General features: G+C 40.4%; 1 protein-coding gene across 1 annotated transcript; it reads right to left on the bottom strand.

Moving 5' to 3' along the window:
• Positions 1–2,000: 2,000 nt before the first annotated feature.
• LOC131197941 (vomeronasal type-2 receptor 26-like) lies at positions 2,001–13,904 on the bottom strand. Its single transcript, XM_058182446.1, has 6 exons — positions 13,684–13,904; positions 9,948–10,239; positions 7,233–8,093; positions 6,373–6,600; positions 4,148–4,274; positions 2,001–2,896 (listed from the first exon to the last, which is right to left on the bottom strand). Exons 1-6 carry the CDS (start codon positions 13,902–13,904, stop codon positions 2,001–2,003), a joined length of 2,625 nt encoding a protein of 874 aa, XP_058038429.1.
• Between the last annotated feature and the right edge of the window lie 6,493 nt (positions 13,905–20,397).

Genomic DNA, 20,397 nt, shown 5'->3' on the forward strand with positions numbered 1-20,397 from the left:
GGTAGAATGAGATGTTTTCCAAGGCTCATGAATAAGAGTGACATCATAATTAAACAAGCTGACAAAGAGATCATGAATAAGGCAAATTATATGAAGGAACCTGTGAAGCAATTCTCCACTATCTTCTTGTAACATTTCTCCTCAGTTCCCACAATGTATCATCTAAGGCAGGGGTGTCAAACTCAAGGGCCGAGAGCCAAATCCAGCCCACGGGGTGCTTAGATCTGATCCATGGGGCCATCCTGGAAACAGTGAAGGACTGGCCTGTGGTGCCTCATGAGGCCATGGTGACCCCTCCAGAGCTCCATTTTCAATGGCAGAGGGTTGCAAGAGGTTGTCACAGGTGAAAATGGAGCTCAGGAGCCTGTTTTTGCTGGCAGAGTGCTCAGGCAACCACAGGTGCCCCCTACATGAATGATGTACTGGCCACACCCACCCTGGCCACACCATTCATATCAAACACAAGGTCCCCAAGGTCCCCTGGCCCCCAAGGTCAAACACAACCCTGATGCGGCCCTCGATGAAATCAAGTTTGACAGATCTAAGGCTTTCATGCCTAAAGAGCAACAAGAACAGATGATTTCCTAATGTCTAGCCCAGCACCTTACCTGCTAAACCAAAGTAGTTCTCAAATTTAAAGAATTGGGGCAGGCGATATTGGTATACATGCCAATATTTATATGTAAATATTCTCTATATTTAATACAATGATTGTGGAGAATATTGGGAGTGGTTTTCTTTAGTGGAGTGGGGGCACGGGTGAAATACTACTGGTGTCAGGCCTGGAAACCATATTAGACTTTAGGGTTCCAGACGCTGCCACATTTTTCCCCTGAGGGGAGGAAGGGGGGCTGAGGGGTATGGTAACATTCTTCAAGCGGTCAAGGTCGGATGGCGTTCACATCTGCAGGAAGAGTGGCAAGAAGATATTCGTATGAACTGGGAGAACGTGGGACCATGTGACCATCAAAGGGGTCAGGGGGGTGGGACTCTTGGGGTTTGTATAACTGGGAAAAGAATCTGGAAATTGAGTTTTGGAATAATGTCAAGGTTCCAGAAAAACCTCTTCTGCATAAAAAAACCTCAGAAGCCATTGTTTTCCAGAGTTCTTTACTAGCATGAGGAAACTGGCACACGATGAGTGAAATTCCAAAACTGAATTTCCAGATTCTTTTCCCAGTTATACAAACCCCAAGAGTCCCACCCCCCTGACCCCTTTGATGGTCACATGGTCCCACGTTCTCCCAGTTCATTCAAATATCTTCTTGCCACTCTTCCTGCAGATTTGAACACCATCCGACCTTGACCGCTTGAAGAATGTTACCATACCCCTCAGCCCCCCTTCCTCCCCTCAGGGGAAAAATGTGGCAGCGTCTGGAACCCTAAAGTCTAATATGGTTTCCAGGCCTGACAACTGGTTCATACCAGTTTGGCTGAACTGGTAGCGATGACGGTGGATGGTTCGGAGAACTGGTAGCGATGGTGGCCCAGTCATCGTTATTTCCCGGTTTTAACCAGGAAGTAACCTGTTTTTTACCTCTGCACATGTGCAGAGAATCTGCACGCGGACATGATGCATACACGCAACAAAGTGAGCGCATGCTTACAGTGCATGCACTTCTGAACCGGTAGGGAAGGTAAGTAAATTTCATCCCTGAGTGGGGGTATTATGAAGTTCAACTGCTGCAAGACAGGAAGCATTTCATTTTGAGATTAGAGTAGATTATAACATTAAGAATTGATTTTCATGCACCATTGTCTTCTTGATTATGTATTCCCTAATACTCCAATCAGAGCTCAGAGCAATTATCTAACATTTGAAAAGAGCTCTCTAAGTTCTGAACTGAACTTGAAAGACATTGTCTGAGATACTTTTTTGCATGTCACCTGGATGTGCTAAAGGAGGGACGATTGCAGAACCCCAAATTTAAGAAAACAAAATTTTATGCTGAAAGTCACCAACGTGACTACATTCAAGGGGTCTGATATAAAAACCAGTTTCATTTCTTTATTAGTTGCTCTTTCTTATTCAGATCAGGTCTTAGAATAATGATATAACATTTAGGCACAAAAATGCAACCTAGTAATCCAGCTGAAGAAGCCAAAATGGAGAAGATCTCCACAGCCACCATGTATTTCCCCTTGGTGCTCAGATAGGTGGGAACAAATGACACCCAGACACTGCAAAAGACTAACATGCTGAAGGTGATAAATTTGGCTTCATTGAAGCTGTCAGGTAAATTCCTGGCTAGAAAGGCCACAGTGAAACTGACAGCAGTCAAGAACCCCAGAAAGCCAAGCACTGTATAAAACATTGTGGTTGAACCTTCATTACATTGTAGAACAATTTCTTCAGCCATGGAGTGCATGTCAGAATCTGGGAAGGGAGGAGAAATTGTGAGCCACACTACACAAATGCAGAATTGTGTCAGGGAGCAAGATAGGACAATAGAGAGAGCCAGCCTTTTCCCCACCCATTTTCTCATTTTGGATCCGGGCTTGGTGGCCATGAAAGCAAGGACCACTATGATTGTTTTCCCCAATATACAAGAAAGAGCTACAGAGAAGTTGACGCCAAAGGCAGTTTGTCGCAAGAGGCATTTCACTTGGTCAGGTTGCCCAATGAAGAGCAAAGCACAAAGGAATGAGGTGCAGAGAGCATTGAGAAGGCAATAAGTGAGGTTCCTGTTGTTGGCTTTGACAATAGGAGTTTCCTGGTTTTTAACAAAGATCCCCAGAATCGTAGCTGAGACAAAAGAAAAGAAGATGGCATTCACTACCAAAGAAATCCCCAGAGGTTCTTGATAAGTTAAGTAATTTATGCTTTTTTGAAGGCACCTATCCTGAACTCTGTTTGGATATTGATCCTCTGGACATGTGAGGCAATCATCCAAGTCTGGGGGAAAAAATGAAACAAAAATAAAATCATTGCTTTTGAGCATCAACCATTCCTCACAGATTATATCCACTAAGATACTATGATTTACATAAGGATTCTGTTTGCTTTCTTCTTAAAGTAATTCTGAGGGAATTATCTGAGGGGCCGTCTCTTGCAATCACAGCTACTCAACCCATCAGAGCAGGGAGGCAGGGAATGTGGTGGGTCCCATCCCTGAGGGAGAAACACCTGGTGGGACCCAGAAGAAGGGTCTTCTCTGTGGTGGCTCCCTCTCTCTGGAACATCATTCTTCCAAAGATTAGAACGGCCTCCACTCTAATACTCTTCTGGAAGGTGCTGAAGACCTGGTTCTGCCAGCGGGCCTGGGGAACCCAGAACGGGACAGAGCCCATTAAACAGCTCATGTGATCTGCTGTCTCTGGGGCGGGGGTAGGTGGTGATTTTATTATATTATATTATATTAATTTATTTGATTCTTTTTATTAGTTTTATTGTTTTAAAAGTGGTTTTATATTGTGTAAGCCGCCCTGAATCACCATGGGCAAATAGGCAGCAATATAAATTCAATAAATAAATAAATTCATAATGCAATTTATAATGTCCTTGTCAGGTGCAAAGAATGAGGTCCAAATTCAAAGAGTTCTAATTTACTGATTTATTGCTCAAACCTTGCACAATTATGTTCTCAAGAAATGGTTTGCATCTGGGTAAAGGTAAAGGTAAAGGGTAAAGGTTCCCCTCACACATACGTGCTAGTCGTTCCTGACTCTAGTTTCAAAGCCGAAGAGCCAGCGCTCTCCGAAGACGTCTCCGTGGTCATGTGACCAGCATGACTCAATGCCAAAGGTGCACGGAACACTGGTACCTTCCCGCCAAAGGTGGTCCCTATTTTTCTACTTGCATTTTTTACGTGCTTTCAAACTGCTAGGTTGGCAGAAGGTGGGACAAGTAACGGGAGCTCACCATGTTACGCGGCACTAGGGATTCGAACCACTGAACTGCCGACCTTTTGATCGACAAGCTCAGCATCTTAGCCACTAAGCCACCGCGTCCATGTTGCACCTGAGTAAGGCTAGATAAGGTTCAATTACATTCAAAGGGTTTTGGACCTTATCTTGTTGTGACTATGTAGAGACTCTAAACAGATTCCTCATTTCATTCCTCCCCTGGCAATGTCAGTCTCTCTCCTAAATATGTATGTATGTATACATGTATGTATGTATGTATGTAGACATATCCTTTGCTTACCCAGCTGGTCCGCTATCTTCCCTTTAGGACACCGTCTACAGTCATAGCAGCAAGATAATTGCCCTTCCACTTTTATCTTGCTATGGCCAAGAGGACATTTCTTGTTACAAATGGAAAGAGGTAATGTCTGTTTACAAAAAAAAAAAAAAAAAAAGAAGTCTTTCAAATGAAGAATTTATGTTTCATGATAGTTCTTTTCATCAGTCATGAAGGGCCTCTGGTGGTTCAGACTGCTAAGACAGTCTGTTATTAACACAGCTGCTTGCAATTACTGCAGGTTCAAGTCCCACCAGGCCCAAGGTTGACTCAGTCTTCCATCCTTTATAAGGTAGGTAAAATGAGGACCCAGATTGTTGGGGGCAATAAGTTGACTTTGTATATAATATACAAATGGATGAAGACTGTTGCTTAACATAGTGTAAGCTACCCTGAGTCTTCGAAGAAGGGTGGGATATAAATGCAAATTAAAAAAAATACAATGAGGATCATAAGTGGTTGCCTAAATTCTACTCCTACTTGCTGGCTCCCCGTCTTGAGCCACATTGCACCACCAGCCCTACGAAGAAGTACACTAAGAAGCCCTTAGTGAAGGAGTACAACAAAATTATGAGAAACCCACTTCTTCCTGTGCATGCTGATCTTCCTCATCTATCGATTGGCAGACTTGAATCCAGGAAGCCCTCTCTGGCACTCTCTTAACAGCTGTCTAACAACTTTGATGTCAACACACAGTGGAAAGCCAAATGGGCTGCTAAACATCCAGATACAGACAGTTACATAGATGACCCTACACAAAAGGTTTTGATCTTCCTCACCAGCATTGGTCAACTCTGAACAGGATCCCTACCCAACATTGTGTCTGCCAGGACTCATTATTTATCTGAGGTCTTGTCTCTACCCCTCAGTGTGACTGTGGTGCTCCTTGACAAAATATCCACCATATCGTGTACGAATGTCCATCAAGAGCTTACACTGGCCCAATGTCTGATTTTTCACCCTGTCCTTGAATGGCTGGTTGGACTAGATGTTAACATTTGAACTACTATAAATCCATGTATTTGCCATTCACTAAATAAAAATAAATCATCAATTAAACATAGGCACACTCTGTATCTAACTCAAAGTTTGTTGTTTGGCTTTCTAGATTTATTTCTGTTTAAATTCTCCTCTGAATCCCTCAACTACTCCTTATGACACATCTATTAAATTCATGGATTTATTGATTGACTCAAACCTTATATTCTAAAGATATATTCTGAAGGAACAGTAGTGGGTGAGGGGAGAGCTTTTAATTCTCCAATCCTTGGAACATACTTTCCTTATGTATTTATTTATTTATTTATTTAATCATATTTTTATACCGCCCTATCTCCCAAGGGACTCAGGGCGGTTTACAGCCAAGTAAAATATACACATAAATAAATACAAGTTAAAACCCCAATTTAAAAAACTTATTAAATACTGCCGAATATTAAAACCCCAATAAAATAGTAAAACCCCATTAAAACCAAATTTAAAATTTAAAATTCTAGTCCAGTCCTTGACTTTTTAAATTTTTTGATTGGGGTCCTACATTTGCTATGGCTCTTTCAAAACTGGCTTGAGTTTTCCATTTTCAATATACATTTCTTATTGAAAGATTTGTGAATGTTTCATAGGGGGAAAAAATCCAATGTTTAAAACAGAAATATTTTGAATTTGGCTGCTTATAGCTGAATGTACAGGTAATTCTGACCATTGCCTCACATTCTTGTTTCCAAAAGTTGTTTACATTGAGATATATCCACCAAATAGTAAAAGAGTTCCTTTTTCATCTACAAATTTAAGAATTTCTGGGAGTATGGTTCTATGAAATTATTACACTGAACGAGGCAATAATGTTGTTTCTAAAGCAATATTATACCTCCTTTCTCATGAATATTATAATTAGTGTGCAAACATATGGCACTGTACTAGATAGATAGATAGATAGATAGATAGATAGATAGATAGATAGATAGATAGATAGATAGATAGATAGATCAATAGACAGACAGACAGACAGACAGACAGACAGACAGACAGATAGAATATATTTAAAATAAATTTCCAAAACAGAGTTTTGACAGGTTCTTTCATCTATTTGAGGCTGCTGAATAGCTTGATCCAATTGTTTATTTTTTAAGCATTGATTGATATATGTCAGTCACTAAGTGGCTTCCTAAGGAGTGAAAAATGAGACATACCTGGTTAAATATGAAGGGCCAAACAGCATCTTTGGCAGAAATGATGAGGAGTTTGTCTGGGGAAGCCATGGGGTCGATCTTTCCGACTTGGACTCTCCGAAAGGACTTATTTGGGAATGTGACCCAATTGAGAATATCAAATCCAGTCAGCAATTCCCCATTGGGGCCAAAAGAAACTTCTTCACCAGCACTGTTGTTAAAGGAAATTCGTTGCAGAAAATAGTGAAGCTACAGGAAAGACAAATCAGAAAAGAAAAGGGAGGGAGGGAGGGGGAGGGAGGGAGGGAGGGAGGGAGGGAGGATAGCAGCATTCTTTAAATGGCACCAACGAATATCAGTTTATTCCTTTTAATTTTGACTATGCTTAAAGAAAATAAGCTTAACTTTTGTTAAATTTTGCTTCAGTCTATGCTATTTAAAATTGGAAGATAAGTACATTCTGTCATGTGCAATTTTTACTCTATTGCCTAACAAAAATGTTATATTTGAAAATACTTAAAATGAGAATTTCACCACAAAACTGAGAAAGTGATAAACCCAACAGGCATTTACTCTAATCCAGGGGTAGTCAACCTTTTTATACCTACCGTCCACTTTTGTATTTCTGTTAGTAGTAAAATTTTCTAACCGCCCACCGGTTCCACAGTATTGGTGATTTATAAAGTAGGGAAGTAACTTTACTTTATAAAATTTATAATTTGACAATTTGTCAAAACCCCTACCGCCCACCTTGAAAGTTGTAACGCCCACTAGTGAGCGGTAGGGACCAGGTTGACTACCACTGCTCTGATCAATTGAGCAATCCATTACTGTCTACATGATCTGATGACCCTCCTGAACTCTGCATTGTCTAACATTACCTGCCATGATGATTGAAGGAAGAACTTCCACCTCCTCTCATCCATTCTTTGAACTTCTTTGAGTTTGGAGGAGTGCATGGCCTTCAGAGCATGTGCTACAGCATAGACTGCATTGTAGACGCTGTAACTGTGTCCAGTCATGGTGGTCTCAAAGACAGAATTCGGAAGAGTCTCCAGCTTCTCTTCTCCAGTGCAGATCCTTTCAGCATTCCCATCTGTAACATCACTGGAGAATGAGCATTCAAATGCATCTTTCCAGAAATCCCTTATAAACCCATCGTCTTTTTCTAAGTTTGGGTTTCTCTTCTGTATAAATTGTTGGAATCCGGTCAACTCCTTTGAATGAATTGCAAAGGAAAGAGCACCATGGAGAAAATCAATGGGCAACTGTCTTTGCATCAGGATGGAGGTGAATTCCATCTGGGCTGTCATGATCCAAATTTTGGATTTTTTCTCCTTGGGAATATCCTCAGAGTCTAACAAGTAGATCATTATTCTCAAAGTCATGATGGTCCAAATTTCACCTTTCAAGATTACTGCACTGACAGTACTCCCCATGATGACTTGATACACTTTATCCGTCTCTTCAATCATTTCAGCAGCTTCATTGCCATACTTCATTTGGTTGATACATTCCATAAAGTCAAAGCAGATGCCTTTCTCAGAAAACTTTGAAAGCCATTTTTGAATGAACCTCTGTTTACTCTCCTCATCCATAGAAACTATCCCAACCCAGGTCCATCCAAACTGTAATAGTAAGTATAGTATTCCATTAAACTGATGGATCTCATTTGGGAACATCCAACTGAAAAAACCTGCATCTGCTTCATTCTTCATCATGGGAGCTGATCCATATGTGATCTAAATACGGGAGGCGGGGGGGATAATAGATTTTATCAAAGAAATAATTTGAAATAAAGGATTTCATCAAAGAAATAATTCCAATATGAAATGATTCCAATCTTGGAGCTTAGAACTATATGGCCAGCATTAAAGAACAGTGGAGATTTATTTTATTTTATTATTTTATTTTATTATTTTATTTTATTTTATTTTGTCAACAAGTACAAGATATAGACATAGACATGGACACATGAAAAAAAATTGGCACAAATAAAAGGATATAAGAAAACAAAGCATAGCCATAAACACGTAGAATGATTAATTACATATAAATGGGGACAGTAGGATAAGGACAGAAGGCACGTTGGTGCGCTTATGCATGCCTCTTAAAGCATGGGACCTCTTAAGAAACATGAAAGGTCCATGGTAGACAGTTTAAGGTAAAAGGTATGGGGATTAGAATGACTAACGACACGATCAGGTAGAGTGTTCCAGGCATTTACTACTCTATTTATTTATTTATTTTATTTATTTATTTATTTTATTTTATTTTATTTATTTATTTGTCATAACAATATAACAATATATATATACAAGCGTTGCATAAAGGGTTATATAATATATGAACGTATATATGAGGAGAAACGAGGTACTAAAAACATATATATACATAGGGGAAGAAACAGTAGGACAGGAACGGTAGGCACGTTTGTGCTCTTATGCACGCCCCTTAGGAAAGTGGTGAGGTCAACCGTGGACAGTTTTTGAGTAAAGCCTTTGGGGTTATGAGAAGAAACCACAGAGTCAGGTAATGCATTCCAAGTACATACAATTCTGTTACAGAAATCGTGTTTTCTGCAATCTAAACTGGAGCGGTTGACATTGAGTTTAAATCTGTTGGTAGCTCTTGTGATATTGTTATTGAAACTAAAAAAGTCATTGACAGGAAGGACATTACAACAGATGATTTTATATGCTAAACCCAGATCTTGTCGAAGGCGACGAAGTTCCAAGTTTTCTAGACCCAAGATATTGCAGAAGTCTTATTTCTACAGTCAAGATTAGAGCGATTTACATTGAGTTTGAATCTATTGCTAGCCCTTGTGTTATCACGGTTGAAATTAAAGTACTCATTTACAGGTAGAATGTTTTGGTAAATAATCTTATGAACTAAGCATAGGTCAGAACATAGACAGCATAGTTCAAGGCTATCCAGACCTAAAATTTCAAGCCGGTGGGATAAGGAATTCTATTTTGACCAGAAGATTTGAGTACTCTTCTAGTAAAATATCTCTGGACCCTCTCTAATGTATTGATGTCTGAAATACAGTGAGGGTTCCAGGCAGGTGAGCAGTATTCAAGTATAGGTCTGGCAAAGGTTTTATGTGCTCTAGTTTGAAGTATAGTGTTACCAGAGAGAAAACTTCGCAAAATAAAATTGACAACTCTTTGATGACTATTTCTTTCTGATCTTATGAATTGATCCACTTCTTTGCTCAAGATTTCAAGCATTTGAGTTATTTCTGAGAAAAAGTATCGTAAGGCACCTTTGGGATTATAAATGAGCAGAGGATGGGGTGATGGACAACAGAGGAGAAATAATGGAGAATAGGCAAAAAGGAAGCAATCATTGAAGACCTGATGAAGGAAGTAGATGGCATATTCCATCTTAAAATAACTACATTATGTTAATAAACCTTTCCAAAAATCTTCAGAAGAAGATAAACTATAGTACTTCAGTTCCATCATGCTACTTTCTGAAATGACATCTGAAATTAATATGTGAAATGACATCAGGAATAAATTTGGTATTCTTTGGCTTGATGAAATAAATAATAATTTCTCCTATTTTAATCTGTATTTGTATCTCACCTGTGGAAACTTATAGTTGTGCAATATAATTGCCGCGTTGAGGCAGGACTTTTTCTGTGGTCCTCCTATCACAGCTATTGCACTGTTCTGGATATCACACTTGTAGTTTGGGATAAATCTGTTTCTTGTAGAGAGAAGTTCCATTGCTAAAAGATATGTTGTGCTTTCCAGAGAGTTGTCAGTAGCAATGTGGAAACCAAGGGTAATGTTGGGTAAAATCCCAGTATGTTCATTGATCTCTTTTACAGCAAATGCCAGAGCCAAAGTGTGCTGGTAATTATGAGTGAGGAACCTTCAGTGGGAGTAATAAAACACATTGATATATGTCTATGGAGATTCTCAGTGATCCAGATCAAGGGTCTCCAACCTTGGCAGCTTTAAGACTTGTGGACTTCAACTCCCAGAATTCCTCAGTCAGCAAAGCTGGCTGAAGAATTCTGGGAGTTGAAGTCCACAAGTCTTAAAGCTGCCAGGGTTGGAGGCTCCTGATCCAGATCATAGTTGCCGCAAAAGTGTTTTTTTTGTTTGTTTTTTGTGAAGAAGCTTCTTAGATGAAAAGTGAGACGTCTTCAAAGACAAACCTGAAAGTCCAGTTGCCTCTTGAAAAGAAAAAGTACCTTTGGGACATTGTTATATGGTTTCTTTAGAATCTGACAGCAGGTCTATTTTCTTCCTTTACACCATTATAGAGTAAAGAATAACAGAGTTGGAAGGGGCTTTGGAGGTTTTCTAGTCCAACCCTCTGCTCAGACAGGAAAAACTATACCATTTCAGGCAAACGGTCGTCCAATTTCTTCATAAAAACTTCCAGTGTTGCAGCATTCACAACTTCTGGAGGCAATTTATTTCACTGCTAAATTGTTCTAACTATCAGGAAATTTCTCCTTAGTTCTAGATTGCTTCTCTCCTACATTAGTTTCCATCCATTGATTCTTGTCCTGCCCTCAGGTGCTTTGGAGAATAGCTTGACTTTTTCTTCTTTGTGAAAGCCACTTAGATATTGGAAAACTCCTACCATGTCACCCATGTAGTCCTTCTTTTCATTAAACTAGACATACCTAACTCCTGCAACCGTTTTTCATTTTTCTTAGCCCCCAGTCCCCTAATCATCTTTGTTGCTCTTCTCTGTACTCTTTCTAGAGTCTCAACAACTTTTTTGCATTTGGTGACCAAACCTGGATGCAGTATTCCAAGAGTGGTCTTGGAATCACACCATCACATTTAGTGTTATTTTTGTGGACTTCTGGACTATTATACTTACCAAATAACAGTCCAAAATGTATGAGTTTCAATAAGGAGTTTCAAATGACCTAACTATGTTTAGTTAGAAAAAGAAGAAGTGCACCCGGGTCTATGATCTCTTTAGCTATCTTAATCTAATGAATATCAGATTTATGGTAAAGCTGCTTTTGCAGAATGTAACATTTATTTTTTTTAATTTTTTAATTTTATTTATTTTGTCACACAGTATATATAAGCATAAGCATGAAATAACTAAACAATATATAAGCATATATATAATCATGAGTATATAATAACTATATTAATTGGATATAACGAAAGAAAACAATAGGACAGGAACGGTAGGCACTTTTGTGCTCTTATGCATGCTCCTTACAGACCTCTTAGGAATGGGGTGAGGTCAATATTAGACAGTTTTTGATTGAAGCCTCAGGGATTTTGGGAAGAGACCACAGAGTCAGGTAGTGTATTCCAAGCATTAACAACTCTGTTACTGAAGTCATATTTTCTCCAATCAAGATTGGAGCGGTTAACATTAAGCTTAAATCTATTATATTATCTATTTAAGCTCGTGTATTTTTTTGCAGGAACATCCCAAAGAAGAGTCAAGTGAAGGGGGAGTAGTTATATTTTAGTGACAGAACATTCCACAATTAGCTTAAATTTGAGTTTTGTCTTAATTTCATATCACCTCAGATATTCCACCCAAGACCTGTGAAAGATTGAGGTAGTTTCTCAAATGCCTCAGAGAGATTTCCACTTCATTTGTTGATGAAATAAAAGATAAAATACAAGTTGAATAAAAATCCATGTAGTTTATTTTTAGGTCATCTGCATTGCTTACATAGCAGTTTTCAGCTCATGAAAATGACAATGGGGAAGATGATATAAAAGACTTTGAATTTCTCCATGAAAGAAAACTCGTGTAATTGCATGTATAAAATCAATAAGGCTTGCCTCAATGTAAACTCCAATGTCAAAGTCAGTCAGCTTGACAGCAGCTTCTTCATTTAATTGGATTATTTTGTTATATTATGGATTTCAAGTATGTATACATGGTGTTGAACACAAGGCTGCCTTTCTTTGATCCTTATTAAGGTAAAGGTAAAGGTTCCCCTCGCACATATGTGCTAGTCATTCCCGACTCTAGGGGGCGGTGCTCATCTCCGTTTCAAAGCCAAAGAGCCAGCGCTGTCCGAAGACGTCTCTGTGGTCATTTGTCTGGCATGACTAAACACCAAAGGTGCACAGAACACTGTTACCTTCCCACCAAATGTGGTCCCTATTTTTTCTACTTGCATTTTTTATGTGCTTTCAAACTGCTAGGTTGGCAGAAGCTGGGACAAGTAACGGGAGCTCACCCTGTTGCATGTCACTAGGGATTCGAACTGCTTAACTGCTGACCTTTCGATCGACAAGCTCAGAGTCTTAGCCACTGAGTCACTGTGTCCCCTGTTGATTCTTATTGTTCTTGGCTAACTAAATAAACCTTATTGGGAAAAGGTTCCATTGAAGATCTACTTCAGGCAAGTATCTAACCTGTGTTGTTTAAAGAAATACATGCAAGATGATTATCAATCAAATATTTGTAAGTAATAAAGAAGATGGGGGGGGAATCCTATATCAGGGACATCTACACTGCCTTAATCCTCTGAAATAATTTCAAGACAGTTTTAGCTTATAATGGAATTATGCCATCTTCATTCACCATAATGTCTGTACTACCCAAGGACCTTGATGGAGTGAGTGTAGAATACCTTGAATTTCATTCCTTATGTCAGCTTTGGAAGCCATATTAGTATCAGATGCTTCCCCGCCACCAACTTCTTGTGCTTGGGAAAGTAGAAGGGGGGGGATTTAGAAGAATGATTGTCTTAGACATAATAGTATTCTTCCCTTCGGTCAAGGTCATGGTGTTTTTGCATCTAGAGGAGGAGTGGTTGCGGGGATGACTCAAGTTGGGATGGATGATGATTGGGCCACGTGACAGACTGATGAGTGCATAGGCTGGATTTGGGGTTTTGATTTACTGAGGGAAAATCCAGAACTCTCAGATTTGGGTTTTCCCAGATGTGCCAGTATACCTACTCTAATAAATGGGACTTTGGGAAATGCTTGTCTCGGAGTTTGAATTGGAGTTGGGGACTTTCTGGAATAAGGCTGACACCTTATCCATGGCATCTTTGTGGAACACCTTCAAAGATCTTGCACTATAATCATTCCGATCCTTCTTCTTTGTCCATATTCAGAAAAATTGGGCAAAATACGATAACAGGCCGTTACTTCATTCTTTTTGATATTTGAAATCACTGGAAGAGTCTTTCCAGAGCACTTGATTTCAGAAGGAACTATACTGTAAATATGACAATTGCTAACATCAGTAGAATAAGCAACAGAATAGACACTAATGAGAAAGAAGGAACATACAACTAAAGTATATCATCTGTAAGGTACCATTGAAGATGAGGGTGAAAGTAATGATGAAAATACTTACAGATACTGATCAAGCAATTCATGAGAAGGAAGACTTTGAAAAGTGATCTCAGATGAAACAAAAATGATCTGATAAATGATGGCAGAAATTATGAGATCTCCAGGCTGATAATACTTGTGAACACTTGGAAGAGGGCTGCTACTGATGTTGCAGATGGGGAGAGGAAAAATGGGTATCACCTTAGGAAGAATCTCTAAAACCACTGCAATAAAGATCAACATCTCAATATAAAATGTAGCTGTTTAAAACACCCAGCAGGATCTCAATTAACCAGCCGCTCCTTAATATAACATAAAATGTAGCCAATAAGAATTCAAGTTGAAATACAGGAATCCTTCATTATGCTTCTACCTCCATCTCCAATTTTTTGAGTGGATATCAATGTAATGTTTTAATCTGGCTGTTGGGATTCTCCTGAGAAATAAAGAACAGTAAATTACTATATTTAATGCAATAATTTCAAGATTTCCTTAAAGTAGTAGCTTCTTCACAACATGTCATAAGTCAGCATGTTTAGCCAGTCTCAGTAAATACAACTTAACTTCTGTGAACTTTGCAACCTAATTTTTTTCAATTTTTTTTTCACTTTACTTCCAAAATTAAAAATACTAACTGTAAAAGAAAATAAGAACAAAGCAAAATTAAACAGGAAAAGAAAAAAAATGTGCATAAAAAGAAGAAAAGAAGAAAGTTTGTTTAGTTTAGTTTACTTTAGTTTATTTACATTTCTATACCGCCCTTCTCCGAAGACTCAGGGAGGTTTACAGCTAAGTTAAAAAGACATATACAAAAATTAAAACACGCTATTTCATTTTAAAAATCTGATTACATAGGCTGAATATTAAAATAACAAGTAATAAAACCACCCATTAAAATTACCCTTAGGCCAACCCTGCTCGGTGAAACAAAAAGGTCTTGAGCTCGTGCTTAAAGGCCCGGAGGTCGGGAAGAAGGCGTAGCCCCAGAGGCAATTCATTCCATAGGGTAGGTGCCCCCACAGAGAAGGCTCTTCCCCTGGGGGCTACCAGTCGACATTGTTTGGCTGACGGCACCCTGAGGAGACCCTCTCTGTGAGAGTGCACAGGTCGATGGGAGGCTATTGGCGGCAGTAGGCGGTCCCGTAAGTGGTCACATGCCATGGAGCGCTTTAAAGGTGATTACCAACAACTTGAATTGCACCCGGAAGACCACTGGCAACCAGTGCAGCTTGCACAGGAGAGGTGTTATATGGGAGCTCCAAGACATTCCCTCTATCCCCCACGCAACCGCATTCTGTACCAGTTGAAGTCTCTTGGTGCTCTTCAAGGGGAGCCCCATGTAGAGAGCATTGTAGTAATCCAGGCGGGAAGTAACGAGGGCATGAGTGACCGTGCATAATGAATCCCGGTCCAGGAAGGCACAGCTGGCGGATCAGCAAACCTGATAAAAAGCTCCCCTGGCAACAGCCGTCAAGTGCTCTTCTAACGACAGCCATACATCCTGGAGAACGCCTAAGCTGCGAACCAACTCCCTGGGGGCCAGTGACTCGCCCCCCAAAGTCAGCGACGGAACTAGCTGACTGTACCGGGACACTGGCATCCACAGCCACTCCGTCTTGGATGGGTTGAGTCAAAGTCTGTTCATCCCCATCCAGACCCGAACGGCTTCAAGGCACCAGGACATCACATCGACAGCTTCGTTGGGGTGATTCGGGGTGGAGATGTACAGCTGAGTGTCATCAGCGTACAGCTGGCAACTCACCTCCAAACCACGGATGATCTCCCCCAGCAGCTTCACGTAGATGTTAAACAGGAGGGGCGAGAGAACCAACCCCTGTGGCACCCCACACATGAGGTGCCTTGCGGTCGATCTCTGCCCCCCCGCCAACACCGTCTGCAAGCGGTCGGAGAGATAGGAGGAGAATCACCGAAAAACGGTGCCCCCCCCACTCCCAGGCCCCCCAACCACTGCAGCAAGATACCATGGTTGATGGTATCAAAAGCCGCTGATAGATCTAATAGGACCAGGGGATAGAGGAACAACCCTATCCCGAGCCCTCCAGAGATCATCAACCAACGCGACCAAAGCCGTCTCCAACGTAAACATTGATTTTTTCCCCACTCCCAGTAAGATACTGGTAAATACATTTCAACAATAGTCATTTCCAGAGGTATGCTACCGGTTTGGACTGATTCGGCCGATCTGGTAGCAATGGTGGTGGGTGGTTCGGAGAACCAGTAGCATTGGTGGTGCGAAGTTCTGCCCACTGGCCCAGTTGTCGTTACTTCCTGGTCTTAACCAGGAAGTAACCTGTTTGTTACCCTCTGCACATGCGCAGAATGGTTTGTGAATGTGCAGAGGGTCCGTGTGTGCATGTGATGCACACATGCACAGCACATGCACTTCCAAACCGGAATGAAAAATAAGTAGATTTCACCCCTGGTTGTTTCCCCCTTTGCAAAACAGGTCCATAATTTATGAACTTCTACATTCTATACTCCTTAGTCTGTAGATATTTTTTTGAATGAATGAATGAATAAATGAATGAATGAATGAATGAATGAATGAATGAATGAATGAATGAATAAATAAATAAATAAATAAATAAATAAATAAATAAATAAATAAATTTATTAACGAACAATCTGGGTCCACAAAAGACAATGTGCTGAAACTTTAGCTGAGAGATATATTTAATACCTGGATAAAAATTGAGCAAATTTTGTGAAATAGAAAGACTGAAGAGTTGTGCTTTTAGCAACACATATTCAGAATGTACTTTGTACTTGCTTCGTGGCTTGTAGATACCCAAATAGCTGTAGGTTTGAAGCTGTTTTATGTGATTGCCACCCACATATTTTAGAGGGCCTTACAGGTAGCTCAAATTTAGTTGCAGAATAACTATTTTGGGATATTTCTTTGCAGCAATACATAAGCACAGAGAACCCTGTTTCAAATCAGTCTGTGTATGTAAAAGAAGTATTGGATCATCAGCTTAGAAGAGAATTGAAACATGCTTAACTTTCCAATTTTGGGGGATGAGTAGCTCGATTAATCAATTTGGTTAAAGATGATAATAAACAGATTAAATAATAAAGGTGCCAGAAGGCAACCTTGTCTGAGACCTGTTCTGATGGGAATTTCCATTGCATAATTGTAAATGTCTATTTCATCACACTTTTGGCCAGGGGGTTCAGATACCTTTAGATTAGAAAAGTAGCTATCTATCAAGGAATTCTTCAGTTCTCCAATAATTTAGGTCTGGATACTAGTTGACAGATATATCTCAGATCAATAAAGAGAGTATAAAGACCTGAACATGTTCTAAAGGTGTATTTTTCTGTTAATGGAGCATGGCCCAAAGAGGAATACCTTGCTTCAAAGATCAACCGTTCCTTAGCTAAGATATTCTCAGTTGTAATCAAATTCAGGAGTTTATTGTACAGATGTCCAGCATAACATTTGCTGTTCAAAAAAGATGTTGAAACTTTGGAAAAAGTGCAGGAAAGATCAACTAGGATGATTAAAGGCCTGGAGACATAAACATATGAAGAACGGTTGCAGGAACTGGGTATGGCTAATCTAGAAAAAAGGACTAGGGATGTCATGATAGCAGTATTCCAGTATTTGAGAGGCTGCCACAAAGAAGAGGGGGATCAGCTTATTTTCCAGAGCACTAGAGAATGGATGAAAACTAATCAAAGAGAGAAGCAATTTGGAATTTAAGAGAAATTTCCTAACAGTGTGAACAATTAATCAGTGGAACGACTTGCCTCCAGAGGTTGTGGAGGTTCCAATAGTGGAGGTTTTTAAGAAGAGACTGGAGAAGCTCCTTGTCTCAGATTGTATAAGGTGTCCTGCTTGAGCAAGGATTTCTACTAGAAATCTACTAGACTGCATGAAAAGTGGGATAGTGTTACTACCACTTTATGCTGTACTATTAGGACCTCACTTGGAATACTGCATTCAGTTTTGGTCATCATGGTAACAAAAATATGTTAAGAGTGTAGAGAAAAAAACTGAAGCTGATTAGGAGACTGGAGGCTTAAACATATGAAGAACAGTTGCAGGAATTGGATGCGTGCAGTCTGATGAAGAGAAGGACTAGGGGTAACATGATAGCAGTCTTCCAAATATTTCAATGGCTGTCACAGAGAAGAGAGGGGTCAACCTAGTCTTCAAAGCACCAAAAGACAAGAGAAGTAATGGATGGAAGGTTAACAAAGAGAGATCCAACCTAGAATGAGGGAGAATTTTTCTGATAGTAGGAATAATTAATCAGTTTAATAGCTTGCATCCAGAAATTGTGGATGGTCCACTTGTTGTGTCTTGCCCGCTCTCACCGCAGCCGGGATCTGCTTATCTGCTTCCGAACGCTGAAGAATGTCCTCCCGGCCCCAGCCCTGGCTCCATGCCCAGACAGGCTGAGGAGGGGGCATCTCCTGGCCCCAGCCCTGGCTCCATGCCCAAGCAGGTTGCAGAGGAGGGAGCACCCCCCGGCCCCAGCCCTGGCTCCATGACCAGGCAAACGGAGCAGCTAGACCCCTCCCCCTCCTCCACAGCATGTGAGCCTGAGGAAAGTTTATTTCCAACAGCTGCTGATTGGAGTGACCCTCGCATCAGAAGACTGGATAGGCGGAGGCAACAGAAGGAAGGGAGGGGCAGGCCTTAATGAGTACTGAGTCATGGAGCCACACCCCATGGCCTATATAAAGGATCTGCTTTCTGGCAGTCTCTGAGTCAGGCAAAGTCGAACTTATCTTGCTGAAGTCACTTTCTGGTCTCCTGCCTGCTCTGAGGACTTTGCTAGGACTTTGGGCAGAGCTGCAGAGGCAAGCCTGATTCGGATTTCCCTGACCCGGCCGTCAGCGGAGGAGTGGGACACGACACCACTATTGAAGGTTTCTAAGAAGAGATTGCACAGCCATTTGTCTGGAACGATATAGGGAGGTTGAACTTGAAGGCTTCCAAGGTCCCTTCCAAAAATAGATCCAGGGAACTACAGACTTTTCAGCCTGACCTCAATACCAGGGAAGATTCTAGAAAAGATAATCAAGCAACTAATCACCGAACACCTAGAAGCAAACAAAGTAATAACCAAAAGCCAACATGGGTTTGTCAAAAACAGATCATGCCAGACTAATCATATTGCATTCTTTGACAAAGTGACAAAATTAGTGGACCAGAGGAATGCTATCGATATAATTTACTTGGACTTCAGTAAAGCATTTGATAAAGTAGACCATAGCCTACTACTAGATAAAGTAGAAAAATGTGGGTTAGACAGCACCACCACCAGATGGATTCATAACTGGCTGACCAACTGCATTCAACGTGTAGTCCTCAATGGAACTACATCCACATGGAGGGAAGTATTCAGTGGAGTACCCCAAGGCTCTGTTTTAGGCCCAGTACTCTTCAACATCTTCATCAATGACTTGGACGAGGGGATAGATGGGGAACTCATCAAATTTGTTTGCCACCAAGCTGGCAGGAATAGCCAATACTCCAGAAGATAGGCTCAAGATACAGAACGATCTTGACAGACTTGAACATTGGGCGCTATCTAACAAAATGAAATTCAACAGTGAAAAAAAGTAAGGTTCTACATTTAGGGGGGAAAATTGCACAGGTATCATATATGTGGTACCTTGCTCAATAGTAGTAACTGTGAGAGGGATCTTGGAGTCTTAGTGGACAACCATTTAGAAAGGAGCCAGCAGTGTGCAGCAGCTGCCAAAAAAGCCAACACAGTTCTGGGCTGCATAAACAGAGGGATAGAATTAAGATCCAGTACTTCTTTTATATACACAGACCGATTTGAAACAGGGTTCTCTGTGCTTATGTATTGCTGCAAAGAAATATCCCAAAATGGTTATTCTGCAACTAAATTCGAGCTACCTGTAAGGCCCTCTAAAATATGTGGGTGGCAATCACATAGAACAGCTTCAAACCTACAGCTATTTGGGTATCTACAAGCCATGAAGCAAGTACAAAGTACATTCTGAATATGTGTTGCTAAAAGCACAACTCTTCAGTCTTTCTATTTCACAAAATTTGCTCAATTTTTATCCAGGTATTAAATATATCTCTCAGCTAAGGTTTCAGCACATTGTCTTTTGTGAACCCAGATTGTTCGTTAATAAATTTATTTATTTATTTATTCATTCATTCATTCATTCATTCATTCATTTATTTATTCATTCATTCAAAAAAATATCTACAGACTAAGGAGTATAGAATGTAGAAGTTCATAAATTATGGACCTGTTTTGCAAAGGGGGAAACAACCAGGGGTGAAATCTACTTATTTTTCATTCTGGTTTGGAAGTGCATGTGCTGTGCATGTGTGCATCACATGCACACACGGACTCTCTGCCCATTCACAAACCATTCTGCGCATGTGCAGAGGGTAACAAACAGGTTACTTCCTGGTTAAGACCAGGAAGTAACGACAACTGGGCCAGTTGGCAGAGCTTCGCACCACCAATGCTACTGGTTCTCCGAACCACCCACCACATTTTGCTACCAGATCGGCCGAACCAGTCCAAACCAGTAGCATACCCCTGGAAATGACTATTGTTGAAATGTATTTATCAGTATCTTACTGGGAGTGGGGAAAAAAATCAATGTTTATGTTGGAGACGGCTTTGGTCGCGTTGGTTGATGATCTCTGGAGGGCTCGGGATAGGGGTTGTTCTCCAACCCACTTAGTAGAGGAATAATGAAAAATTCC

Source organism: Ahaetulla prasina, chromosome 4 (genome assembly GCF_028640845.1).
Source record: "Ahaetulla prasina isolate Xishuangbanna chromosome 4, ASM2864084v1, whole genome shotgun sequence".
Taxonomy (NCBI): Eukaryota; Metazoa; Chordata; class Lepidosauria; order Squamata; family Colubridae; genus Ahaetulla; species Ahaetulla prasina.